Genomic DNA, 25121 nt, shown 5'->3' on the forward strand with positions numbered 1-25121 from the left:
GCCCAAAAATAAATTACTGGATCTATACGATGAAAGAGTTTACATTTACAAACTTCATCATTGGAGGCTTTAGCCAAATATATAATTATTATATAATTATATATAATTGTGTTGCTAATTATTGATAAAACTAATTGATAACCTGGATGAAATACATATGGAATGGGGCTGATTAATTCCAGATTGTAACTTACTAACTTTTCTAGCATATGCATGCCATATTGATGTGCAATGGAATGGTTTTCATTTGCCTGACTGGTTGCAGACTTAATAGAAAAGGGAACTGAATTCTACCAATGACAAACAGTTACTTGACTGGCATCCACTACTCTGAGTATTCTTCCTCTCAGTTACTAGCACACCATGGTGGGCGTGTCCATGCTATCGATAAAACATACTGCAGTAATGCTCTCAGGTTACTCTGACAACAGCTTTCAGTCACAATTTCTACTAGAAAGAGGAGCACAGTAACTTCATGCAGGTTCTGCACCTCCATCTGGTCCTCCAATTTGAATAGTGTCTTGACTTGGAAAAATATTGCTACTGCTTAATTGTTGCTTGACCCAAATCCTGGAAACCTAAACTCAAGAAGAATTACATCAATTCAAACTGATAGTCTACCATTTCTAAAAGATAATCAATGCCAAATTCATCAATGATGTTGCTTACAAGACTACATGCCAGACCGTTTTACAGAATCTATCTTGAAATTTTTCAAGTATCATAGGCATGTGCAGAGAAAAAAAATGTTACTTAGGATAATGGCGACAGCATCCAGATATTTTAAAATGAATTCCTGTGCTCTGTCTGAAGGGCACCAGGGACAGGGAATGCAGCACTTTCTATATCCATCACCCAGTCTGAGCACTAGGCACTCACAGTGCAGCTGCTTCAGTGGTTATAGATTCTGTACAAGCAATGTTCTTTAAACCAAAAAATAACCATAAATTGTCTAAAGCATATTGGGGAATGGAAAGTGGACAGGGTGTGCGGACAGCACATCAAGCACAGATCCTTAAAAAGTCAGACTAATGAGTAGCTTGGATTGCAAACGTAATGCTTTTGTCGTCAAGTGGCTGGTTGTGAGAAAAACAGCATGGGGCAAAGGAAATTTTTCATCGGTTTAATAATTAATCTCTAACTTGTAAAGCAGTAAATATGAAGTGACAGGATGCTGTTTGGATATAAAACTACATGGCATTTGCATCTGCAGAGCAGAGAATGTCCAAAAATATTGTTAAACAAACTTTACTTTTTAATACATAAAAATTGAACCATAATTCCCTACAGTTTAAATTATAAACTATATAACTTATATAACTCAGTTGTTTGTGCTAAAAGTAAATCTGAAAATTAATTAATGTAATAGTAAATTGTGTTTTCAGGTAAAATGAGATTTTTGCATTTTTGGTTTGTTACGTTCCCAGTAACCGGGTGACTTACCAGCAAAGATAGAGAGGTCCGCTGTAGTCTGATGGTGCTATTTTCAAACGTTTTTTATTTATAAAGGGGCACAAACGTATGGTTAATACAAAACATTCAGATCATATACGTCGTCAAAACTCAATCTAAAGCACAGGTATAGTAATAATCAATCAGAAATAAGCTCTATCGTTGTCTAGAGGATAATACTGAGTCCAATGGAATAGAAGAGTCACTCAAAATCTGCAGGCTTTCCCGTTTTGGGAACCACTGGCATTTCACGTGTTGGAGAGAGAGAGTGGTGAGAAAGAAGGAACACTTGCCCGTCGTCTTTGCGAAGCAAATCCCTGTTGTTAGTTAAAACGGTTTTCCTTTGGTTTCAGCCACAGACTCCCGATCCGGAATCTAATGCACGTGGCTTCCTTCAAAATGGCTTCCCGCTCCGACGGGAAGTGCTATCGTGTCTTCCTAGTGTCTCCTTGGTGCGTCTGAGGCCCCGCCTCGGCAGCCCACCTTTTATCTGGACTGGCAGGGTTGTCGATGTCCATCAGGGTCGGGGGGTGAGGCAATCTTTCCCCCATCACCCAGCCCACGTTGCCCTGAGGGTTTGCACATAGTCCAGTCCCTTATTCCACAAAGGTGTCTCCCAAGTCAATGGCCATGTCCGTGGCTTTTGTCTGGCTGAGAGGCCAGAACACATTCCAAACCGTAAGGCTTCTCTCTCTCTCTTGCGATTCTCACAAAAGAGGGGGCTGGGGTCATAACACCTCCCCTCTTAAAAGTTTTTTACCAGCGGTTAAAAACAAGTTGGTACAGAGTCGTACAGGATTTTTGGAATCTAACATACTACACAAGCTTTTCTCTTCACAGAGTACTACTGTTATACATTCAAGTCAGTATCTAAACAGGTAACAATTACAGTGCCCCTTTCTTTAATATCTTAACATCACGTACCGTACTAAAGTCTTGTAGCATCAAACTTCAGCTCAATAACCACCTATTTATTTATTTTCTTCAGCTACAAAACTAAGGAGATGTGATCTTAGCTTAGGTGCATCTACAAAAGTTTATACAAATACTAATCATTTCGGTTGTGTTATTTCACCGGCAGGTCTCCAAAGGGGTTGTCTTTATTATTCACAGGCTTTGGCGCAAACCTGTACAACCGGCGTTGCTGTTTAAAAATGGCATTTTCTATTAACCATCGCCTCTTTTCCGGGGAGTTCCCCCGTGGGGAACTTGAGTAATTTGGCGAGGTACTCTCCCGCCTTTCCTTTCCACGAGGGTTATTCTCTTAACTCCGTGTCCCCAACCTAGTCCATCATGGGAATTTCCACCCAATTCTTTAATGCTACACAAGTAGTTAACCCTTTTGTCAAGACCCTGCAGGCTGATGTGTTTCAGTTCGAACCTTTTTCTCCGGCCGCATTTAAATTTCGGCTTCCTCACAGCGCTTTCTTGAATAACAATAGCGTGTGAGGCACCCTTACATTCCAAATCAACCTGTAATCGATGCGCAGGCATCAATCTAGACTTTAACTTTTTTTCATTCGATTTGGGAACTACAGATTTACCGTTCTCCTCCACAACAACAGTTATCTCCCCATTCGTAAACTCCACATTAACTCTGCACACCCCCTTCAGCACAACCATCTGGGAACTCACACTTCCTAAGGTTAACCCCTTTTTCCCCGAACCAAGTCTATCTGATCCAAAAGGACGGCCGTCTCGTCCAGCTGAGTCAAATACCTCAGACTTTTTCTGAGCTCCGTGACTAGGTTCAGGACCACGTGCATCCCCATCTTGGACACACTCAAACGGGGCATTGGCCTCTTCCAGGTTTTCAATACCCGTACCTTTTCAAATTCTAAATTCCCCTGATCCTCCCAGTTACTCTCTGGGCAACTCACTTCCGGAGTAAACTCAACCCCGCGGGCTGAAACAACCTCATCTGCCAACCCAGCAGACTTCTTCAAGGTAATGGCATCCTTTTCATCTAGGACTGCCCTCATTTCATTATCGGGAACACCTTTAGAATTTTCAACTTCTTCAAACAGTCCTGCCAAACCAGACAGAACATCCATGTCCAACCCTGGACCTTTTAACAGCTTTATCTGTTTCTCATCTTTATTTCCTACCTCTAGGACCCTTTTCTTCGCTAAGGGAGGATCTACCTTCTCTCCCTTACCCCCTTTTACGTTACTATTCCTCGTTTTACCACCCTCGAAACCCTCGTGGTACAGGGTCGGTAAAGACGTCTGGGCCAAATCAAAACTGGCCAATTTTAAACTGCTCCCGTTCTCAGCTGCCGCTCTCGACAGGCTGCGAGTGTCCGCGCATGCGGGATAGCTCGGGGACTCTATGGGCGGGGCCTCAACACGCACCGGTTGGCGGGTCATAGTCATGGCTGATCAAACTTTTCCTCCTGCTAAATCATTCCCAAGGAGGACATCCACATCAGTTCTCGGGAATTCTGATGGCACCCCCATTTCAACTGATCCATACACCAGCTCACAATCCAAAATGACCCTACGCAAAGACACCCTTTCTGTCCATTTTCCTATTCCTCTCAGGGTTACCTCGCCCGTCGGAGGTCCAAATTGTAATACGTTACGGCTAATTAATGATAGCTCCGCCCCCGTGTCTCTCCAAATCCGTACGGGAATTGGCGGGTCCCCCTTCCTCACAGACACGGTTCCGTGTGACAGATAAATCTCCAACCCCTCGCGCTCTCTGCTCCCCTGGGACCCTCTTGCCGATTTTCTGATTACCACTGCACACCCGATAGGGATCGCTGCTTTCCCTCTCTCTGGCTCCTTTCTCGGAGCAAAGCATTTAGATGCAATATGACCCACCTTTTCACAATTAAAACAGAGCCAGGACCTCTCCTGCCGTCTTGCCTCTCCTCCTCAATTTTACCACTAGCTCCCAGCGGGATCTCTGCCTCCGCCGGCGGGCTTTCTCTACCGTTCCCACGGTCTCTCTGGTAACTTTTTGGTGAGGAAAACTTTGTCTTGTGGGTTAGGGCATATTCATCTGCGAACCTAGCAATTTCTGAGATGGACTGATTCGTCCTCTCATTCAAATACATCCGGATCTCTTCCGGAACACAACCTTTAAATTCCTCAATCAAAAATAACTCCCTGAGATGCCCATAATTTTCGGCCACCTTTTCCGCGGTGCACCAACGGTCCAAGAGCACACCCTTCTCATGGGCTAGCTCGGTATACGTTTGATTCCCCCCTTTCTTTAAATTTCTGAACCTTTGTCTATACACTTCAGTACTAACTCGTAACCCCGGAGAATGGCCTCCTTTACTTGGTCATAATTCCCTTCCCCTTCCGGGGACAACGCTGCATATGCCCGCTGTGCTTTCCCTTGTAACACACTTTGTAACAACGCCACCCACTGCTCTCTGGGCCACTTCTGATTCACTGCCACCTTTTCAAAAAGCAAGAAATAACTATCAACATCCGTCTCCTCGAACGGGGGGGACCAACCTCAACGCCCGACTAACATCAAACCTCTCCTCTCTCTCTACCCCTTGAGCTCTTCGCTCTTGCCTTCGCCTGTCCAGTTCCAACTCATGGCTCCTTTGTTTCTCTTTCTCAGCTGCTTCCAGCTGCTTTAACTGGAGCTCATGACCCCGTTTCACCTCTAATTCCTTTAGTTTGAACGCCTGATCCCTTTCCTTTTCCTTTTCTTTCTCAGCCCGTTCCTTCTCGGCTCGTTCCTTTTCCTTCTCAGCTGCTTCTAGCTGCTTTACTTTAAATTCATGTTCCAACCTTACTTTCTCCAACTCTAACTGATCTGTCCCACTCGCTAATCTCTTTTCGGGGATATTTTCCAAATCCTCAGCTGCAAACACCTTCTTCCCAATGTAATACTGAGTTATGACCCTTCGCACTTCCTGCTTTTTCATTGATGACCTCACCTCTGTGAGGTCTAACTCCTTTGCCAGATTTACCAAGTCTAATTTGGTAGCCGCCCCTAGCGCCTCTACAGTCGGGTTTCTCATAAATTCATCCACATCCATCTTTGCTGGTTTCCTGTCTGGCTACCTGCGTAACCAGATTTAAGTTTGGACTTAAAGCCCGATTCACTGACCCTCCCCTTTGGTTTCAAATCCGGGACGAGTACCCCACTTGTTACGTTCCCAGTAACCGGGTGACTTACCAGCAAAGATAGAGAGGTCCGCTGAAGTCTGATGGTGCTATTTTCAAACGTTTTTTATTTATAAAGGGGCACAAACGTATGGTTAATACAAAACATTCAGATCATATACATCGTCAAAACTCAATCTAAAGCACAGGTATAGTAATAATCAATCAGAAATAAGCTCTATCGTTGTCTAGGGGATAATACTGAGTCCAATGGAATACAAGAGTCACTCAAAATCTGCAGGCTTTCCTGTTTTGGAACCACTGGCATTTCACGTGTTGGAGAGAGAGAGTGGTGAGAAAGAAGGAACACTTGCCCGTCGTCTTTGCGAAGCAAATCCCTGTTGTTAGTTAAAACGGTTTTCCTTTGGTTTCAGCCACAGACTCCCGATCCGGAATCTAACGCACGTGGCTTCCTTCAAAATGGCTTCCCGCTCCGACGGGAAGCGCTATCGTGTCTTCCTAGTGTCTCCTTGGTGCGTCTGAGGCCCCGCCTCGGCAGCCCACTTTTTATCTGGACTGGCAGGGTTGTAGATGTCAATCAGGGTGGGGGTGAGGCAATCTTTCCCCCATCACCCAGCCCACGTTGCCCTGAGGGTTTGCACATAGTCCAGTCCCTTATTTCACAAAGGTGTCTCCCAAGACAATGGCCATGTCCGTGGCTTTTGTCTGGCTGAGAGGCCAGACCACATTCCAAACCGTAAGGCTTCTCTCTCTCTCTCTTGCGATTCTCACAAAGGAGGGGGCTGGGGTCATAACACGTTATACAGTGGATTCCAGATAATTAGGCAACTGCTTACTTGGGACAACTCTTAAAGAACAAAAAGTAATCGAGAAAATAGCCAGGATTCCTTTCGTTAATTTTGGACACTACACTGCTGAATTAGGACAGGAGATTGTTGCCGAACTGTTTCTAACTAGCACCAGTCATGTGCGCTTGTGTGACTGCGAGATCACTGTACTTAGAAAGAATAATTTTTAAACAGCATCAGTTGGGCATGTTTGTATTCAAAAGTGATCTTTTTTGTCACAGAAAATTAGCAAGAAATAAATAGTAAGACAGTTTGGAACCCTTTGCTCACTGTGGTTTCAAGCATTCAGGTTTAGAGATACCAGAAACAGCTGGGAGTGAAAATGAAATAATTTTATTACTTCAACAAGGTAGGAGCTATGAAGAATTTGAAGGTATCAACAATCATCTTGAACATCACAATGAAAATAAAGATTCTGAAGATGCAGTCATCAAAAGCATTGTATGAGGGTAGTCCATTATCTGCACTACATGTCTGCACTAATATTGTTTGGTTACAGTCAGTCAGAAGAATGAAGCAGCATACACTGGATTAGCTCTCCCATCGATAACTATTAAGAACTATTACATGGTTGTATACTACTGTAGTACTACTGGCAGTGTTCTGATTTGTTCTGTATTCCATTTAAATACATAATTCGTTACTTTCTTAAACATAGTTTTTCTTTTTAAAACTATTTCCATGGATCTTCCACTAACTGAGGCAGCTGTTTAAATGGGCCAAAACGTACTGGTCCCAATGTGTCCCAATTGACCATAACCCACTGTATATACCGGTAGTTAAAATTAAACATTCTGTGCATGATTGACTCTCTTAAGTGACCTAAACAATCGTTTTGTGATAAAGTAGTGAAGGAAATTGCTGACCTGATGAAAAGCAAAGCCTGCAGAACCAAATTAAAGATCATCATCATCATGTGCCATGTCTGGATGACGTGGGCGATCGTGATCTACATGACTATGATTAGCCTTGGCAAGTATTTCTGCAGAAGTGATTTGCCATTGTCTTCTGGGCAGAACCATTATTGATACTCTTCAGAGATTATCTGCTTGACTTGTGATATGCACCAACTACTCTCATATGATCATCCACCATCTACTTCCATGGCTTCATGTGACCCCGATCGGGGGGTCTAAGCAGATACTACACCTTGCCTAAGGGTGACCTGTAGGCTAGCAGAGGGAAGAAGCACCTTATGCCTCCTTTGGTAGTAACATATCCCCACTCTGCCACCCAAAAATTTAAGGAAAGAACAGGAAATTCAGATCCAGTTTGATTGAGTACACAGTTGTTTGTCTTGTTCACACAGGGTTTAGATCTATTGTACTGAAAAACAATCTTTAATTACTGTCGCATTGTGCTAGAATGCATAGAAACTCTCTGAGGAAGTGTCATTCATTTCCTGCTGACAAAAAATAAGACTAATTATTTTGATATAAAGTTAAAAATTAAGATAATAAAGAACTTTTATCAATGTATTCTACAGCCAATTAAGAACACTTAAAATGTGTTCATGCACAATCATGTAGAAAACATAAAAAAGACAGACTGTATACAGCAAGTTCTCAGAAACACATACCTGGTCATGACCAGCTAATGCACTGGTTATAATATAGGCATTGGCCAAATCCCAGAAGAACCCATCTCAGTGAAATAATTTGATGGTAATTTTCATATCAGTTTATAATTTCATCTGAAAGATATCTCTACACTCTCTTGGTGTTGTGATATGGTACAAACGCCAGCATAATCTGTTTGTTTAGATTATATTTTACATAATATCAGAAGTTTGCAGACCTAACAATCATGGGAACAAAAGCATGATTCTGTTGGTATTGACTTGCTATTTTGTTGCTAAATAGAACTGCTTGCCAGGTAAAACCCAAATGAAAATCTGCTGTAGTATCATTCTACCCAAGTAGTTAAAGCAATATATTGAAGCGATGAAAGATACTAATTAAATTTGGGCTATGACTAAGATTTGAGACACAGAACAAGGTGAAAGGTGTGACACAAATATTCATAAGTAATCACGTCAACTCTTGACATCCGGAATCAGGAATCAGGATTTCACCCAACACATCGGCCATTCCTTTCCTCCCACGGATGCTGCTCGACCTGCTGAGTTCTTCCAGCAGATTGTTTGTTGCTCCAGATTCCAGCATCACAGTCTCTTGGGTCTCGAATGATGAGGGTTGTGCAGGTCAGTGAAGAATTGAGTAACTGAAGCAAAGTAGCTGTTCTTGAAGCTTGTTGTCTGGGACTTCAGACTTCTATACTTCCAGACCAATGGTAGCTGCTTGGAAGTGGCGTTGCCCGGACGATGGCACAATGTCTGATGTAGATATTTCCAGGAGGGCTGCGTCTGTGATGAATTGGGTTGAGTCCACTACTCTCTGCGGATTCTTATGTTCCCACATGTTTGAATCACTGTATCAGGCCATCATGCAATCAGTTAAGATACTATCACAAGAGATAGGAGCAGTATTAGGCCATTCAGCCCATCAAGTCTGCTCCACCATTCCATCATGGCTGACTTGGTATCTCTCTCAACCGTGTTCCTCTGCCTTCTCCCTGGAACCTTTGATGCCCCGAGTAATCAAAGGCTTATCAATCTCCGCTTTAAATATGCCCAATTACTTGGCCTCCACAGCCATATGTGGCAAAGAATTCCAGAGATTTACCACCCTCTGGCTAAAGAAATTCCTCCTCATCACTTTTCTAAATGGATATTGCTCTATTCTGAGGCTGTGTCCTCTGGTCCCACTATAGGAAACATCCTCTCCATATCCGCTCTATCTAGGCCATTCAATATTCAATAGGTTTCAATGAGATGTCCTTCTCCAGTACGTGTAGAAGTTTGTTAAGAGTGTTTTCTGCTATGCTGAACCTCAAACTTTTAAGAAAGTAGAAATGCTAGCACACCTTCCTTGTAATTGCATTCATGTCCTGATCCCAGAACAGGTCATTTAATATGGTAATACCTAGGAATTTAAAGCTGCTGACCCTCTCCACCACTGATCTGCTAATATAGTCTGGCACATATTCACCAATCCCTTCCTTGATGCAGGCAAATAGTTTATCAGTTTTACTGACATTGAGTGAGAGGCTGTTACAGTACACGGAATCATCACCATCAATCTCACTCCTGTACACTGACTCATTGCCATGTGTGGATTTGTTCAACAACAGTGGTGTCATCGGCAAATTTTTATATGGCTTTGGAGTTTGTTTAACCACACAGTTCCATTACATCCAAGTCTTGTGTTGAAAATATATGACAATGTCAACAGTTCAACATAATACCATCTTCCATTATCAATGCTGACTGTGTCAAATAATATCATGACTACAACAACATTACCAACCAAAACTGCAGAAAAAGCAAACAAATCATCGAAATTAGCAATTAGAACCAATCTCCGAACATTTTGTATGGGGGAGTAAATAACACAACAATATGCAAAAAAAAGAGAAGTAGATAATGGAACTAAAAATATTCACCATTAAGAATTTACAGATTCTTTATGGGCACTCAACCCAAGGTAATCCAGGTCAATACACAGAGGAACAGGAACTATTCATTTAACTTTAACAAGAGCAATGAATTAGTAATAAACCAAATTTCTCATTCCGTAATAGGATTATTCTAGCACACATTTGCCCGTAAATTTCCTTCTTACTCATACACCTCTTTATGAGGCTTAATTCAATTGAATTCTATAATCAGACATGGAACATGTTTTAAATTTATCTTTTTCACACATTATAAAATTGAATAATAATCTGGAGATTCTGCAGACACACACACACACACACACACACACACACACACACACACACACACACACACACACACACACACACACACACACACACACACACACACAATGCTGGACGAACTCAGCAGGTCAGGCAGTATCTATGGAAAGGAATAAAGAGTCAATGTTTTGGGTTGAGATCCTACACCAGGCCTCAGGATCATAGCTACAGTTAAATTGCAAATTTGTTTTGTTCATACAGAACTGGTGGTGACACGTGAGGAAATTTGGAGATAATTGAATTAAAAAGATCACTGGTGAGGTAACTAGCCAGAAACACTTGGATTAGAGTGGAAGTGTCTGAGAGCCATAAAAAAAAACAGATGGATAAGCAGAGATTAATGACTGGATTTCTTCAGAACTTCTTTAGAATATCAATATTTTAAAAACTTTGCTTTGTATTGATCAAATTAATATAAATATTCTAGAGCAAATAAAATTCAAGCTTATGTAGTTTTAGGACATTATGCCATATGACAGGATGCAGGTTTATAACCTACAATCCTCAAGTTATGGTTTTCAACTATCTTACCACAGAGTCCCTGGAATAAATTCATTGACATAGTTCTTAAGTAGGAACTATAATATAAACTATAGTAATAATTCTTCAAGAGTTGGATGAGAAAGAGCAGAAAATTAAACAGCAGGCAGACACGTTTATTGAGACTGGATACCGGAATTTCAGAAACCAAGGTTTCAGTTTTTAGAAATTCAATCTCTATTTCTGCTTTTACTACAGATTTCCCAGAATCAGGAACTTGTTTTTACATTCATTCTTGAACTATGACACAGTTAAGTTTTCCACTCAGATATCTACCTTCATATCTCTAGTGTGTACATCCACTTGTAAGGCTAGTGACACACAGCAGGATATAGCATTGGTTAGGAACACAGTCTTTACTTCCCGAGAACAGAAGGTTGTAAAACTAAATGAGAAACACCTCATTTGGAGCAGCAAGCAGCACAGACCAATAACATGCCTGTGACGCAGCTTTTTTAAAGCTAATTGACAAGCTCCAGTGCCATGGTAATAGACAGAACAGCAATCTATCTGAAGAGGATTGATACTTCTTTATATCTCCGGAAATGAAATTAACTTTGTAATACAAAATGCAAATTTCCCAGGATTTAAATCTTGGTACACATTCATCCACAACTCTCTCACGTTAAGTCTATGCACTGCATTTCTTCACCCTAGAAGAAATCACTTCACCAACACAACCTCATGTGTATCTCTGAACTCTCATAATAAACATACCTGCAGTGTCATTCTGCCCTCAGTTTCGTGTTCTACTGAACACTCTCTCTATTACCCACATGCTACTGCCAGTAAATAGAACACAGACAGAACATAGAATAGTACAGCACAGTACAAGCCCTTTGGCCCACAATGTTGCGCTGATCCTTAAACCCTGCCTCCCATATATCCCCCCACCTTAAATTCCTCCATATACCTGTCTAGTAGTCTCTTAAATTTCCCTAGTGTATCTACCTCCACCACTGACTCAGGCAGTGCATTCCACGCACCAACCATTCTCTGAGTAAAAAACTTTCCTCTAATATCCCCCTTGAACTTCCCATCCCTTAACTTAAAGCCATATCCTCTTGTATTGAGCAGTGGTGCCCTGGGGAAGAGGCACTGGCTGTCCACTCTATTCCTCTTAATATCTTGTATACCTCTATCATGTCTCCTCTCCTCCCCTTTCTCTCCAAAGAGTAAAGCCCTAGCTCCCTTAATCTCTGATCATAATGTGCCATGCATTCTTTGGCACAAATACTCCACTTACAGTAGAGTATCTTTCTACCTTTATTTGGAGGGGTGAAACACCATATTGCAACTGGAGTACATTCAAGAGTGTCATTCAGTACCATCCAATGCAAAACTTACCCTGGTGAGCTGCTCTAGGAGTCGCTGGTTCTGTTCCGATAGTTCCCGCAAAGCTATTACTTTCTCTTTGTTTGCCTCACGTAACTGGACCTGATGCCTCTCCAGCTCATCTTGAAGTTGTTTGAGATCACCCTCCAGTTCAGCAACACGACCCTCCCATTCTCCCTCACGGTTCTCGAATCTTCTCCGCAGTTCATGTTTTTCCTGTTCCAGATGCTGATGAGAGATGGGAAAATGTGTCACCATTGAACTTCCCTTTTAAAAGCAACAAATAAAATATTATGGAAGCAGGAGCTTGGAAATGTGAACAATCTGATTTATTCTAAAAGGTTATATCCAACTTCCACAGACTTTAAAGGCAACAACATAACAGATGAACAAAAGATAATTGGTGGGCTTTTTTTCTCATTATTCAACGATCAAAGTTCAAAGTAAATTTATTACCAATGTACATGTATGCCACCATATACAATGCTGAGGTTCATTTTCTTGTGGGCAACTCAATAAAACCACAGTATAACAATAACAATCAATGAAACACCACACAACCAGGGCTTTCAACCAAAATGCGGAACACAAGAAACAGTGCAAATAAAAAAAGAAATCAAAAATCAAATCCAATGAACTCATCTTATACTCACTGGAATTTAGAAGATTGAGGGGGGATCTTATTGAAACATATAAAATTCTAAAGGGATTGGACAGGCTAGATGCAGGAAAATTGTTTCCGATGTTGGGGAAGTCCAGAACGAGGGGTCACAGTTTAAGGATAAAGGGGAAGCCTTTTAGGACCGAGATGAGGAAAAACTTCTTCAAACAGAGAGTGGTGAATCTGTGGAATTCTCTGCCACAGGAAACAGTTGAGGCCGGTTCATTGGCTATATTTAAGAGGAAGTTAGATATGGCCCTTGTGGCTAAAGGGATCAGGGGGTATGGGGAGAAAGCAGGTACAGGATTCTGAGTTGGATGATCAGCCATGATCATACTGAAGGGCCAAATGGCCTACTCCTGCACCTATTTTCTATGTTTCATTGCATCTTGTTCATGTATACGTTACCTTAGAATATTCATATAAAAATCTTGATATACCTTTTAAAATCAGCTTCATTCTCTTGCGTACCATAAAGAACTCAGTACAGGATATTTTGCTCTTCCTTTGGAAGTAAAATTACTGCCTAAACTCCAGCTCCATGGGTTTCATATTTGCCAAAGAAGTTAATGTGGGAATGTATTCATTCGCAGTTGAGGCAGGGTAGTGGAGTGGGGAGTTTATTAAAATGGTAAGCATGTTCCCTCACTTTTGCAGGACTTTGGAATGCATCCTATACTATGTGTGACAACAATTTATACTAGTCATTTGATTAAAGCATTTCAGTTGCACTTTACAAAAGAAGAAAGGTATTAGCCTCTACATTTTTAGAAGAATTTAGAGATAAGAACATAAGAGATAGGAGCAGGAGTAGGCCAATCGGCCCCTCAAGCCTGCTCCACCATTCAACAAGATCATGGCTGATCCAATCTTAACTCTCTGAAAAGTTGTTCCAATAGGTTTTTGTAGAGGTCTGGGGAAAGCAATTGAGAGACAGATCATTCACTGAGTAGGTCCCATTAAACAGAGGGAAATGAATGCACAGGCTTAAGAACGATACAAAATTGGGCAAAACTACAGAAACAGCAATACCAATACCATTTATAAGATCTGCAGGAAGAACAGGAAAACTGGCAGTACAGAGTGGCCTTCGTGATTGAAGATGAATAATTTCCAGTGACAAAAACATGTGACATGAGGTGCGTAGGCAGAAGTGACAGCATGGGCAGAATTAAAAAATAAAAAGACATTTAACACTGAATGAGAATCATGTTTAGGCCTGTTGGTGACAGCTGTAAACTAACAGAATACATAAATAGAGATCACACAGGAATGTTGCAAACGTGGAGTAAATTTTAATGAAAAATTTAATGATCTTGAAGATTGCGATAGGCAGATGAACTCAAGGCAAAATTGGCAGCACATTATTGTGCTTGGTGCAGTTTTCAGTTTCCAGGAACAATTTCAACTTCCAAAAACAACGGAATCCAGGTCATATTAGATTTAATAATCGCAATAAGCCAGCTTTAATTAACATGCTAACTATACATGGATTATTTATTTAATAGCAACCAAAATACTGTAAAATTCGATGCAGCATTGTGAAGGGAAATTCTAATTTTAAGTAGGGTTACATTAACTGGATGATGCAAAGATGGTAAAATTGGAAAATATCTTAATAGGTAAGATAACTACATGGACATCGAAAAGAAAATACATTTAGCATCATACCGAACATCTTTATAACTTTAAGGAATAAAGACACGAAGGACAAAACTTGCTTAGGACAATATCAAACAAAGAAAAAACTACCAAATTCTATTGGAAAATATGTAATTAACAAAAAAGGATGCAACATAAAGGTTAATTTATAGGTTAAGTCAGTGGTAAGGAAGGCAAATATAACATTAGCATTTATTTTGAGATAACTAGAATAACAAAATGATGTAATGCTTAAACACAAATGCTTCTGCAGATGCAGGAAACCCAGAGCGGTACACATAAAATGCTGAAGGAATTCAGCAGGTCAGGCAGCATGGTAAGGAAGGGATATGCAATGTGAGTATTCATTTCGAGAGGACAGGAATATAAAAGCAAAGATGTAATACTGAGGCTTTATAAGACATTAGGCAGACTGTACTTGTAGTACTGCAAGCAGTTTTGGCTCCTTACTTAAGAAAAGATGTGTTGGCATTGGAGAAGGTCCAGAGAGCTTCATGAAAATAATTCTGGGAATGAAAGGGTTAATATAAGCTGACTAATGGCTCTGGGCCATTTATCGCTGTAGCTTAGAAGAATGAGAGGGGCAATCTCATTGAAACCCATTGAAAGACTTAGAGTGGATGTGGAGAAGAGGTTTCATATAGTGTGGGGGAGTGGGTGTTCAGGTCCCAAGGGCACAGCCTGAGAGTAGAGGGACCTCCCTTTAGACCAGAGATGAGGAGGAATTTCTTTAGAATTAATTGGAATTTGTTTCCACAGATGGCTGTGGAGGCCAAGTCATTGGATATATTTGTTAATATAACTATATAACCATATAACAATTACAGCACGGACACAGGCCATCTTGGCCCTTCTAGTCCGTGCCAATGCTTACACTCACCTAGTCCCACTGGCTCGCACTCAGCCCATAACCCTCCATTCCTTTCCTATCCATATACCTATCTAAATTTACTTTAAATGACAATACCGAACCTGCCTCTACCACTTTGACTGGAAGCCCATTCCACACAGCTACCACTCTCTGAGTAAAGAAATTCCCCCTCGTGTTACCCTTAAACTTTTGCCCCCTAACTCTCAAATCATGTCCTCTTGTTTGAATCTCCCCTACTCTCAATGGAAAAAGCCTATCCACGTCAACTCGATCTATCCCCCTCATTATTTTAAATACCTCTATCAAGACCTCCTTAACCTTCTACGCTCCAAAGAATAAAGACCTAACTTGTTCAGCGTTTCCCTGTAACTTAGGTGCTGAAACCTAGGTAACATTCTAGTAAATCTTCTCTGTACTGTCTCTATTTTGTTGATATCTTTCCTATAATTCAGTGACCAGAACAATACTCCAAATTCGGCCTTACCAATGCCTTGTATAATTATAACATTACATCCCAACTCCTATACTCAATGCTCTGATTTATAAAGGCCAGCATACCAAAAGCTTTCCTCACCACCATATCCACATGAGATTCCACCTTCAGGGAACTATGCACCATTATCCCTAGATCACACTGTTCTACTGCATTCTTCAATGCCCTACCATTTACCATTTATGTCCTATTTGGATTATTCCTACCAAAATTTAACACCTCACACTTATCAGCATTAAACTCCATCTGCCATCGTTCAGCTCACTCTTCTAACTGGCCTAAATCTCTCTGCAAGCTTTAAAAACCTACTTCATTATCCACAACGCCACCTACCTTAGTATCATCTGCATACTTACTAATCCAATTCACCACTCCATCATCCAGATCATTAATGTATATGACAAACAACATTGGACCCAATACAGATCCCTGAGACACACCACTAGTCACTGGCCTCCAACCTGACAAACAGTTATCCACCACTACACTCTGGCATCTCCCATCTAGCCACTGTTGAATCCATTTTACTACTTCAGTATTAATACCTAACAATTGAACCTTCCTAACTAACCTTCCATGCCAAACCTTGTCAAAGGCCTTACTGAAGTCCATATAGACAACATCCACTGCTTTACCCTCGTCAACTTTCCTCGTAACCTCTTCAAAAAATTCAATAAGATTTGTCAAACATGACCTTCCACGCACAAATCCATGCTGACTATTCCTAATCAGACCCTGTCTATCCAGATAATTATATGTACCATCTCTAAGAATACTTTCCATTAATTTACTCATCACTGATGTCCAACTGACAGGCCTATAATTGCTAGGTTTACTCTTAGAACCCTTTTTAAACAATGGAACCACATGAGCAATACGCCAATCCTCACCATCCTCGTTTCTAATGACATCTGAAATATTTCTGTCAGAGACCCTGCTATTTCTACACCAACTTCCCTCAAGGTTCTAGGGAATATCCTGTCAGGACCCGGAGATTTATCCACTTTTATATTCCTTACAAGCGCCAGTACTCCCTCCTCTTTAATTGTCATAGTTTCCATAACTTCCCTACTTGTTTCCCTTAACTTACACAATTCAATATCCTTCTCCTTAGTGAATACCGAAGAAAAGAAATTGTTCAAAATCTCTCCTATCTCTTTGGGCTCCACACATAGCTGTCCACTCTGATTCTCTAAGGGACCAATTTTATCCCTCACTATCCTATTATATGCTATTAATATAACTGTATAAAATACACTAAATATAACTGTAAAAACAATAGGTTTTTGATTGGTAAAGGCATCAAAGATTATGGGGAGAAGCCAGGAGAATGAGGTTGAGAGGGTTAACAAATCAGCCATGATAGAATGGCAGAGCAGACTCAATGAGTTGAATGGCCTTTTTTCTCCTGTAGACATCACTTAATTGGTAAATGAGGATAGTATTTATTGGACATACAAGGCGGCTTGCAAATATATCCTTCATAAAAAAGACTAATCCAAAGTTAAAGCTAATGGGATCAAAGTCTAATTTTCGTCTGTTTAGGAGATTAGCTGGGGAACAGCAGATAGAAAACAGTTTTAAAGTAAGGCTCTTAAATTGGTAAGAAGACAAGTAGGGTCTCATAGGAATTTGTGTTGGGATCTCTACTCATGTTATGTATAAACAATTTAGAAAACTGGATACATAAAGCCACGTATTCTAAAATTACCAAAGTGGAATTGTAGATATAGAAGGTCACGGCAAAATTACAAAATGGCATTTAGATATTAATCAAATGGAGAAATCCAAGCATCCAATTTGGATATATAAATGCTTTTTAAATAATGAGAACAAAAATCAGAGCAGACTCAGCCATCACAAAGCAATGACATGCCAATAACATGGAGGCCTTCATTTTTTTTAAAGGACTGGAGTAAAATGGGAAAGAGGTTGAACTACGCAAGTTGAAATGCCAGTCAAACCACATCTAGAGTACTGAGATTAGCTCTGGGAATCAAATCTTAGAAGGGGTTTAACAAAGAATAATGGCGTTTCTCTTCAGGGGGTGTCAAACTCATTTTAGGTCACGGGCCGGATTGAGCAAAATGCAGCTTCATGCGGGCCGGATCAGTCGGACGCGTGCGAACGCAGCTTTCGTTGCCTCCGTTTTTTCAGCCTGCTCTCATGTGTCTCAGTCTCTGCTATAACTACAAAGTGTTTCACTTTACAAATTCCGTTTCTTATGAAGAAGACTGCCGAGCAAGACTGCCGAATAAACACTAAAAACCCTGAAAACCTGGTACCTGAATAAACTCAGCATTAGCCATATCATACGCCATAGGCGCTTCGATTACTGGGGCCAGCTTTAATAGTAATTAGATATTATCTCGCGGGCCAAAGATAATTCCACCGCGGGCCGGATTTGGCCCGCGGGCCTTGAGTTTGACATATATGCTCCATGTGGTTTAAACTCTGAGAAAGTGTATTTTAATTTTCCGCATAGGTTGTGATGAGCAGATTGTTATGTAATAGAGAGAGCGAATAGCTAAGAAATTCAACTGCATGGTACCGAGTGCTAAGTTTGACCCACATACCCTTCATGCAGTCCCCATTTTGAACAATAATGACAAATTTGCTTCAGTTACCTTAGAACGGACCATAAATACTTCCATGGTGGACTGGGATTCTTTTTATCCTTCAACCTTTTAATTTCCCTATGACTCCCCAAACATTACCTTGATGTTGCTCCTGAGCTCAAAAACCCCAGGGTCTGATCCCTGATGGTCTCAATTGCCCAATCCTCTAATGGCCCAATGATGCAGATAACCCAGCTCTCTGAAGCCCTGACCTTTAAAGGCCTAGGCAATTTCACCCCCTCTTCCCATCCCCAGTGATGCTGATCTCCACCAGTCCAATCACAATTCACTAAAAAAATCCCTTCCCGCCTCCCACTAATCCCATTAGTCTGACCGCTGGTCCAAATCATAAAGTCAGGGAAGTAAGCGTGATTCAATGTTTCTGCACTGGTCATTAACACCTATTCCATTTTCTATCATTCAGCCCACAGCCTTCTATGGCATGCCATTTCAAACACTAGGCTGCAGACTTCATAAATGTTGTAAGAGTTTCTGCCTCCATCAGGTTGTGTGTTCAAGATTTCAACCACCTTCTGGATTCAAAATTTGCTTGCCAAAACCCCTCTAAATTTCCCATCCCATCTCTTAACACACGTAAAAGGTTTCCTACTGTTTACCCTATAGAGGTCTCTTATTATTTTGTATAATTGGGTCATTACCCAATCTCAGCTTTCTGTGCTGCAAGGAAAACAAACCCAGTCTATTAGTCTCTTTTCATAGCTCTAACGCTCCATCCCTATTTAAACATCCTGATGAACTTCCTCTGCATCCTCTCCGGTGCAGTCACTTCCTTCACTTAGTGTGATGACCACAATTGCTCAGAGTATACCAGCTGTGGCCTGACTCATGTTTTATACAGTTCTATCATTATCATCTTGCTCTTATATTCTAAGCCCCAGTTAACAAACAGAAGTATCCTGCATGCCTTCTTACACCTTTTCACAGTGTGCCATCTGTAGGGATTCTTGAATACGCACCTCAAAGTCTCTCCTTCCCTAGGGCCCTGCTATTCATTGTATATTTCCTAGTATTTTTTTATCCTCTCAAAATACTTCACCTCACAATTTTTCAGACTGAATTCCATTTGCCATTGTCTATCGATACATCCTACTGATTCATCATCATTGAAAAGCTACTCCCCAATAATGAACACCAATTACTTGTAAATTTATTAATTTTACCTCCTAAATTTGTATCTAGATCATCAATGTATGTAATAAACAACAAGATCCCCCAGCACTGAACTCTGGAGGTCAACCCTGTAAAACATATTAAGTTACCCCATTGTTCCCAGCCCCAACCTTGGCAGAGCAAACATTTAATTTCCTGGGTACCCGAGTTCATTTCTTCAGGTACCAGGTCTGTGCAACCCCCACATGCTAGCTCCTGTCCACAACAGCTGAGGTGTTAATGACATCTTGTGCCCAGTGCATCATTATCCCATGTAACCATTTAGGTACGTACACTGGAATCTTTAAACCACTAAATTTTGGGAGTGTTACAGAAGGAGCAGTCAACATTTGATTAAGGAATGAGCCAGAATTAGTTCACACCCCCAATGAAATGTGATCACTTATTAACATATGACAAACCTCTCGAACTAATTTAGATATAGGTTTTAACAAAACAATTTTAACCGTTATAAGGTATGAGACATAGTATAACAATGAATGATTTTGACCTAACACATAATAAATAACAGCTTGAAATTACAATGTACTGATGAAGAGAAAGTTAAGCATTTAGACTATTTTACGGAAAAATTGTAATTAAATCATTAGTCAGGGCATTAAGTAGAGGAGCTGGGACATTATGTTGTAGTTGCATGTCGTTGCGTGGCCCCACTTGGAGTACTGTGTATAGATTTGGTCGATCTGTAATAATACAAATGTGGTTAAACTGGATAGAGTACAGAAAAAATTTAGAAGGATATGTCCAGGAGTAGAGGGCCAGAGCTTTAGGAAGAGGTTGGCCAGGCTAGATTGTTATTCCTTGGAATGTAGGAGAATGAGTGGAACCTTACAGAGATGCTTAACATTATAAAAGGCATAAATACGACAGACAGTAACAGTCTTTTCCTCAAGATAGTGGAGACCAAAACTAGGCAGTACGAATTTAGGATGAGAGAAGCAAAATTTAAAAGAGATCTGAGAGGAAACTGATCATGTAGAGGGTGGGGAGTACATGGAATGAACTGCCAGAGGAAGTGGTTGAGTCAGGTAGAACAGTATCATAAGAAGTACTTGATTATGTACATGCAGTGACGAATACAGGAAATTGGGATTAGCTGTCGTCTGCATGGACTCATTCGGATAAAGGGCCTATATCTGTGCTCTACTGCTCTGACTAAAATGTTCAAATAAGACCTGTGTGAATTGCAAGCAGTGTATACAAAGTGCTCTTGTAGAAAGGCACCTCTAATGCTGTAAAAAAATCCTATTTCACTTCCCTTTCCAAAAGCCTATCAATCCATTTCTCTGCTGCATTTCTCAATTCCCATTTTCCATGGAACACGAAGTATCACAAGACACGATGGAGTTGCAAAATGAAACATTTCACCTGATCGTCTATTTCCTTTAAAAAAAAATTTCTATCACAATCTAATTTGGTGAATTTTCAGTTTAGCAGCCTTACGTGGAATGAAGGCGAGTAATCCTCACATAAAGTTACTTGTCTGGAATCTTGTTTATAATACAGAACTCTATAAAACTACTTTGATGTCCTCGGTAAGCCTCAACACCATTCCTCAAAAATGTTACAATCTTTTATATACAATAGAGACGCAATTCCAATTAAGTGGAATAGTTGGGGCACCATGGTAGTGTAGCAATTAGATTGACACTCTTACAGCTCAGGGTGGAGATCACAGTTCAATTCCGGTAAGAAATTTGTATATTCTTCCCGTGTGCATATGTGTTTCCCCTTGGTGCTCTGGTTTTCTCCCACAGTCCGATGTGTACTGGTATGTTAACTGCTCATTGTAAATTGTCCTGTGATTAGGCTGCGGTTAAATAGGTGGCAGAGCTCAATGGGATGGCAGGGCCTGTTCCGCACTGTAAATAAAATAAAGTGCAACAGGATACTAAAGTAGAAGAACGAATATCTCAAGTGCTAGTGTCAAAGGTGTTCAGACCACCACTCCTTTCACAACCCTATCAGATTAAACCTGACACAATCAGTGTTTAATCAGCCAAAATGAAAAAAAAACAAATATTGACAAAGCAAGATTCTGAACTGATCACAAAACAGTCTAAAACCATTTTATACCCAGCATAAAACCACAGTAAAAGCAATGAGATATCTTATGTAGGCAATTCACTTAGAAGAAAAGGATTCTCAAAATGTAGCTAAGATATAAATCCTTCACAGTAATACATCCGATACTAGCCATGCAGTCCAAGGAATTTTTCTACTTATTCATCTTGATTGGGTTTATATAGCTGCTGTACAGCAGCTTGATTTTTCTTTGCTATTGCTGTTGAATTTTTTCCCTGATCCGTCACCATGACACATCTCCCACTCAAATCTGCATTAAGCATTGTTTTGTAAATGAATGTCAGTTCATTTCTCCAACAGCAGCTGTCTACAAATAGCAAACAACAAAAAAAATCAGGCATGTTAATATGTCAACGATCTGTAAACCTATTCTTGTTTACCTGGTAAACTGTGCTGTAAAACTCCAAAAGCTAAGAATAACTGAAACAGGCTGAGGGACACACAGAAAATATTAGAGGAATTCAAAAGGTTAGGGAGCATCAATGGAGAGGAATAAAGAGTTGATGTTTTGGACCGAGACCCTTCATCAGGTCCTGGCCTGCAATGACGCCTCTTTATTCCTCTCCATAGATGCTGCCTGACTTGTTGAATTCCTCCAGCAATTTGTGCATGTTGCTCTGGATTTCCAGCATCTGCAGAATCTCTTGTGTTTATAATGGGCTGAGTGACCTAATTCACCTTCATTGTTTTTAATAAAAAGGGAAGGCAATGGTATGAAGGAAGGAAGTAATCATTTGTTTGTTCAGTACTGGTACGAATGCGCCACAGCTCTGAGGGGCCGAAGGGTGCAGGGTAGCCTCCTCCTTTGTGAGAATCGCAAGATCACTATTAAGTCAGTTCAGGAGACCCAGGAAATGAGAGAAAGACATGCAGAATCCACAAAGAGTTGGAATGTGTCCTGGCCTCCGAAAGGCGGACCCATTGATACCAGCTATTGTCTCTTGGAGACGGACTTGTGTATTGCATCCTGTACGATGCATCGAAGCCCCAGGCAATGAACCGAGGAGGAGGTTGGTGGAGGGATTGCATCATCCCAACCTGATTGACACCTGAGACCCTGTGAGTCAGGATAAAAAGAGGGTCTGTGGGAACAGCCCCTCAGACGCACCAGAAGAAACGCTAACAATCCTGTAATAGCAAAAACCAGTGGAAGGCCACGTGCGTCCTTTTCCATTTGCCCCGGAATCGGTGGGCCCTGTACCACAGCAGAACGGTTTTTAGCTAACAACGGGGAAATCAACTCGCAACGACTCTCGAAGGATTGACATCATAAAAGGAATGGGCAAGTTTTAACCCGTCTTTCTCTCCAACTCAAAAGCTGCAGCTTGAATGAACTGAGTGACTTTTATATTTCCATCGGACAATACATTATCCCCTAGACAACGATAGAGCTATTTCTTATTGATTACTATTAGACCCGCGCTTTTAGATTTAGTATTGACGACGTATGTTATCTGTAAGCTTGCCTTGATATTATTTTGTGTATTTTTATCAATAAATACTGTTAAAAATAGTACCATCAGACTTCAACGGACCTCTCTATCTTTGCTGGTAAGTGACTCAGTTATGGGGTATGTAACAATTGGGGTTCTCGTCTCAGGATTTGACACCAAATTGGGAGGGCAGTGAATCGGGCTTGTAAGTCCAAACTTGGATCTAGTTACGCGGGTAGCCAGACGGGAAACCAGCAAAGATGGACGTGGGTGAATTTATAGAAAACCCGACTCTGGAGGCGCTAGAGGCGGCCACCAAATCAGATTTGATAAATTTGGCGAAGGGGTTAAACCTCGCAGAGGTGAGGTTGTCAATGAAAAAGCAGGAGGTGCGAAGGGCAATAACTCAGTATTATATTGGGAAGAATGTGTTTGCAGCTGAGGTATTGGAAAATATCCCTGAAAAGGTACCAGCTAGTGGGACGGCTCAGTTAGAGTTGGAGAAATTAAGGTTGGAACATGCAATTAAGTTAAAGCAGCTGGAAGCAGCTGAGAAGGAGAAAGAAAGAGCCGAGCAAGAGAGAGAGAAAGAGAGGGAAAGAGCCGAGAAGGAGAAAGAAAGGGCCGAGAGAGAAAGGGAGCATGCGCTCCAGCTAAAGGAGTTAGAGGTGAAACGGGAGAATGAAAGAGCCGAGAGAGAGAGAGAGAGAAAGAAAGAGAGAGAAAGGGCCGAGAGAGAAAGGGAGCATGCGCTCCAGCTAAAGGAGTTAGAGGTGAAACGGGAGCAGGAAAGAGCTGAGAAACAAAGAGAGCACGAAATTCAGTTAAAACAGCTGGAAGCAGCTGAGAAGGAGAAAGACAGAGCCGAGAGAGAGAGAGAGAGAAAGAGAAGGAAAGGGCCGAGAAGGAGAGGGAGGCAGAGAAACAGAGGAAACATGACTTGGAGATGGAGAAGTTAAGGCAAGAACAACGAGTTCAGGGGTCAGACCGAGAGGAGCGGTTTAATGTTAGTTGGGAGTTGAGGTTAGTACCTCTGTTTGAGGAGACGGATGTTGATAGTTATTTCTTGCTTTTTGAAAAGGTGGCAGTGAATCAGAAGTGGCCCAGAGATCAGTGGGTGGCATTGTTACAAAGTGTGTTAAAAGGGAAGGCACAGCGAGCATATACGGCGTTGTCCATGGAGGAGGAAGAGGAGGCCTCCTCTACTTATGACAAAGTAAAGGCGGCCATTCTCCGGAGTTATGAGTTAGTACCTGAAGCGTATAGACAAACGTTCAGAAATCTAAAGAAAGGGTGGAATCAGACGTATACCGAGTTTGCCTATGAGAAGGGTGTGCTCTTGGACCGTTGATGCACAGCAGAGATAGTGGAAGAGGATTATTGGCGTCTCAGGGAGTTTATTCTGATTGAGGAATTTAAAGGTTGTGTTTCGGAGGATATCCGGATGTATTTGAATGAGAAGCCGAATAAGTCCATCTCAGAATTTGCTAGGTTCGCAGATGAATATGCCCTAACCCACAAGACAAAGTTTTCCTCGAATAAAAGTTCCCAGAGAGACCGTGGGAACGATCGAGAAAGCCCGCCGGCTGAGGCAGAGGTCCCGCCGAGAGCTAGTGGTAAGATTGAGGGGGAAAGGAAAGACGGCCAGAGATTTCCGGGCTTGACCTGTTTTAATTGTGGAAGGGGGGGGGCATATTGCATCTAGGTGCTTTGCTCCGAGGAAAGAGACAGGAAAAGGGAAAGCAGCAGTCCCTATCGGATGTGCCATGGTAATCAGTAAATTGACAAGAGAGCCCCGGGTAGACAGAGTACGAGAAGAGTCTGAGACTTGTATGTCAAACGGAACCGTGTCTGTGAGGGAGGGAGGCACCCCAGTTCCAGTACGGATCTGGAGAGACACGGGGGCTGAACTATCATTGATCAGCAGTAAGGTACTAGATTTTGGTCGCAAGACGGGAATGGTAGCTGTGAAAGGAATAGGCAAAGGGACGGAAATGGTGCCCTTGCATAGGGTCA

At 41.3% G+C, this 25121-nt stretch overlaps 1 protein-coding gene across 2 annotated transcripts in view; it reads right to left on the reverse strand.

Moving 5' to 3' along the window:
• The window catches only part of LOC140738233 (BICD family-like cargo adapter 1), a 112329-nt gene that overhangs the window by 64060 nt on the left and 23148 nt on the right, over positions 1 to 25121 (reverse strand). For both annotated transcript variants that reach the window (XR_012101340.1, XM_073065359.1), the window contains exon 2: positions 12104 to 12319. Coding sequence is in view for 1 of the 2 variants with exons in the window: in XM_073065359.1 (XP_072921460.1) it covers positions 12104 to 12319 (216 nt within the window). In the remaining variant the exon portion in view is untranslated. The remainder of the gene's footprint in view (positions 1 to 12103; positions 12320 to 25121) is intronic.

Source organism: Hemitrygon akajei, chromosome 14, assembly GCF_048418815.1.
Source record: "Hemitrygon akajei chromosome 14, sHemAka1.3, whole genome shotgun sequence".
NCBI classification, from domain to species: Eukaryota; Metazoa; Chordata; class Chondrichthyes; order Myliobatiformes; family Dasyatidae; genus Hemitrygon; species Hemitrygon akajei.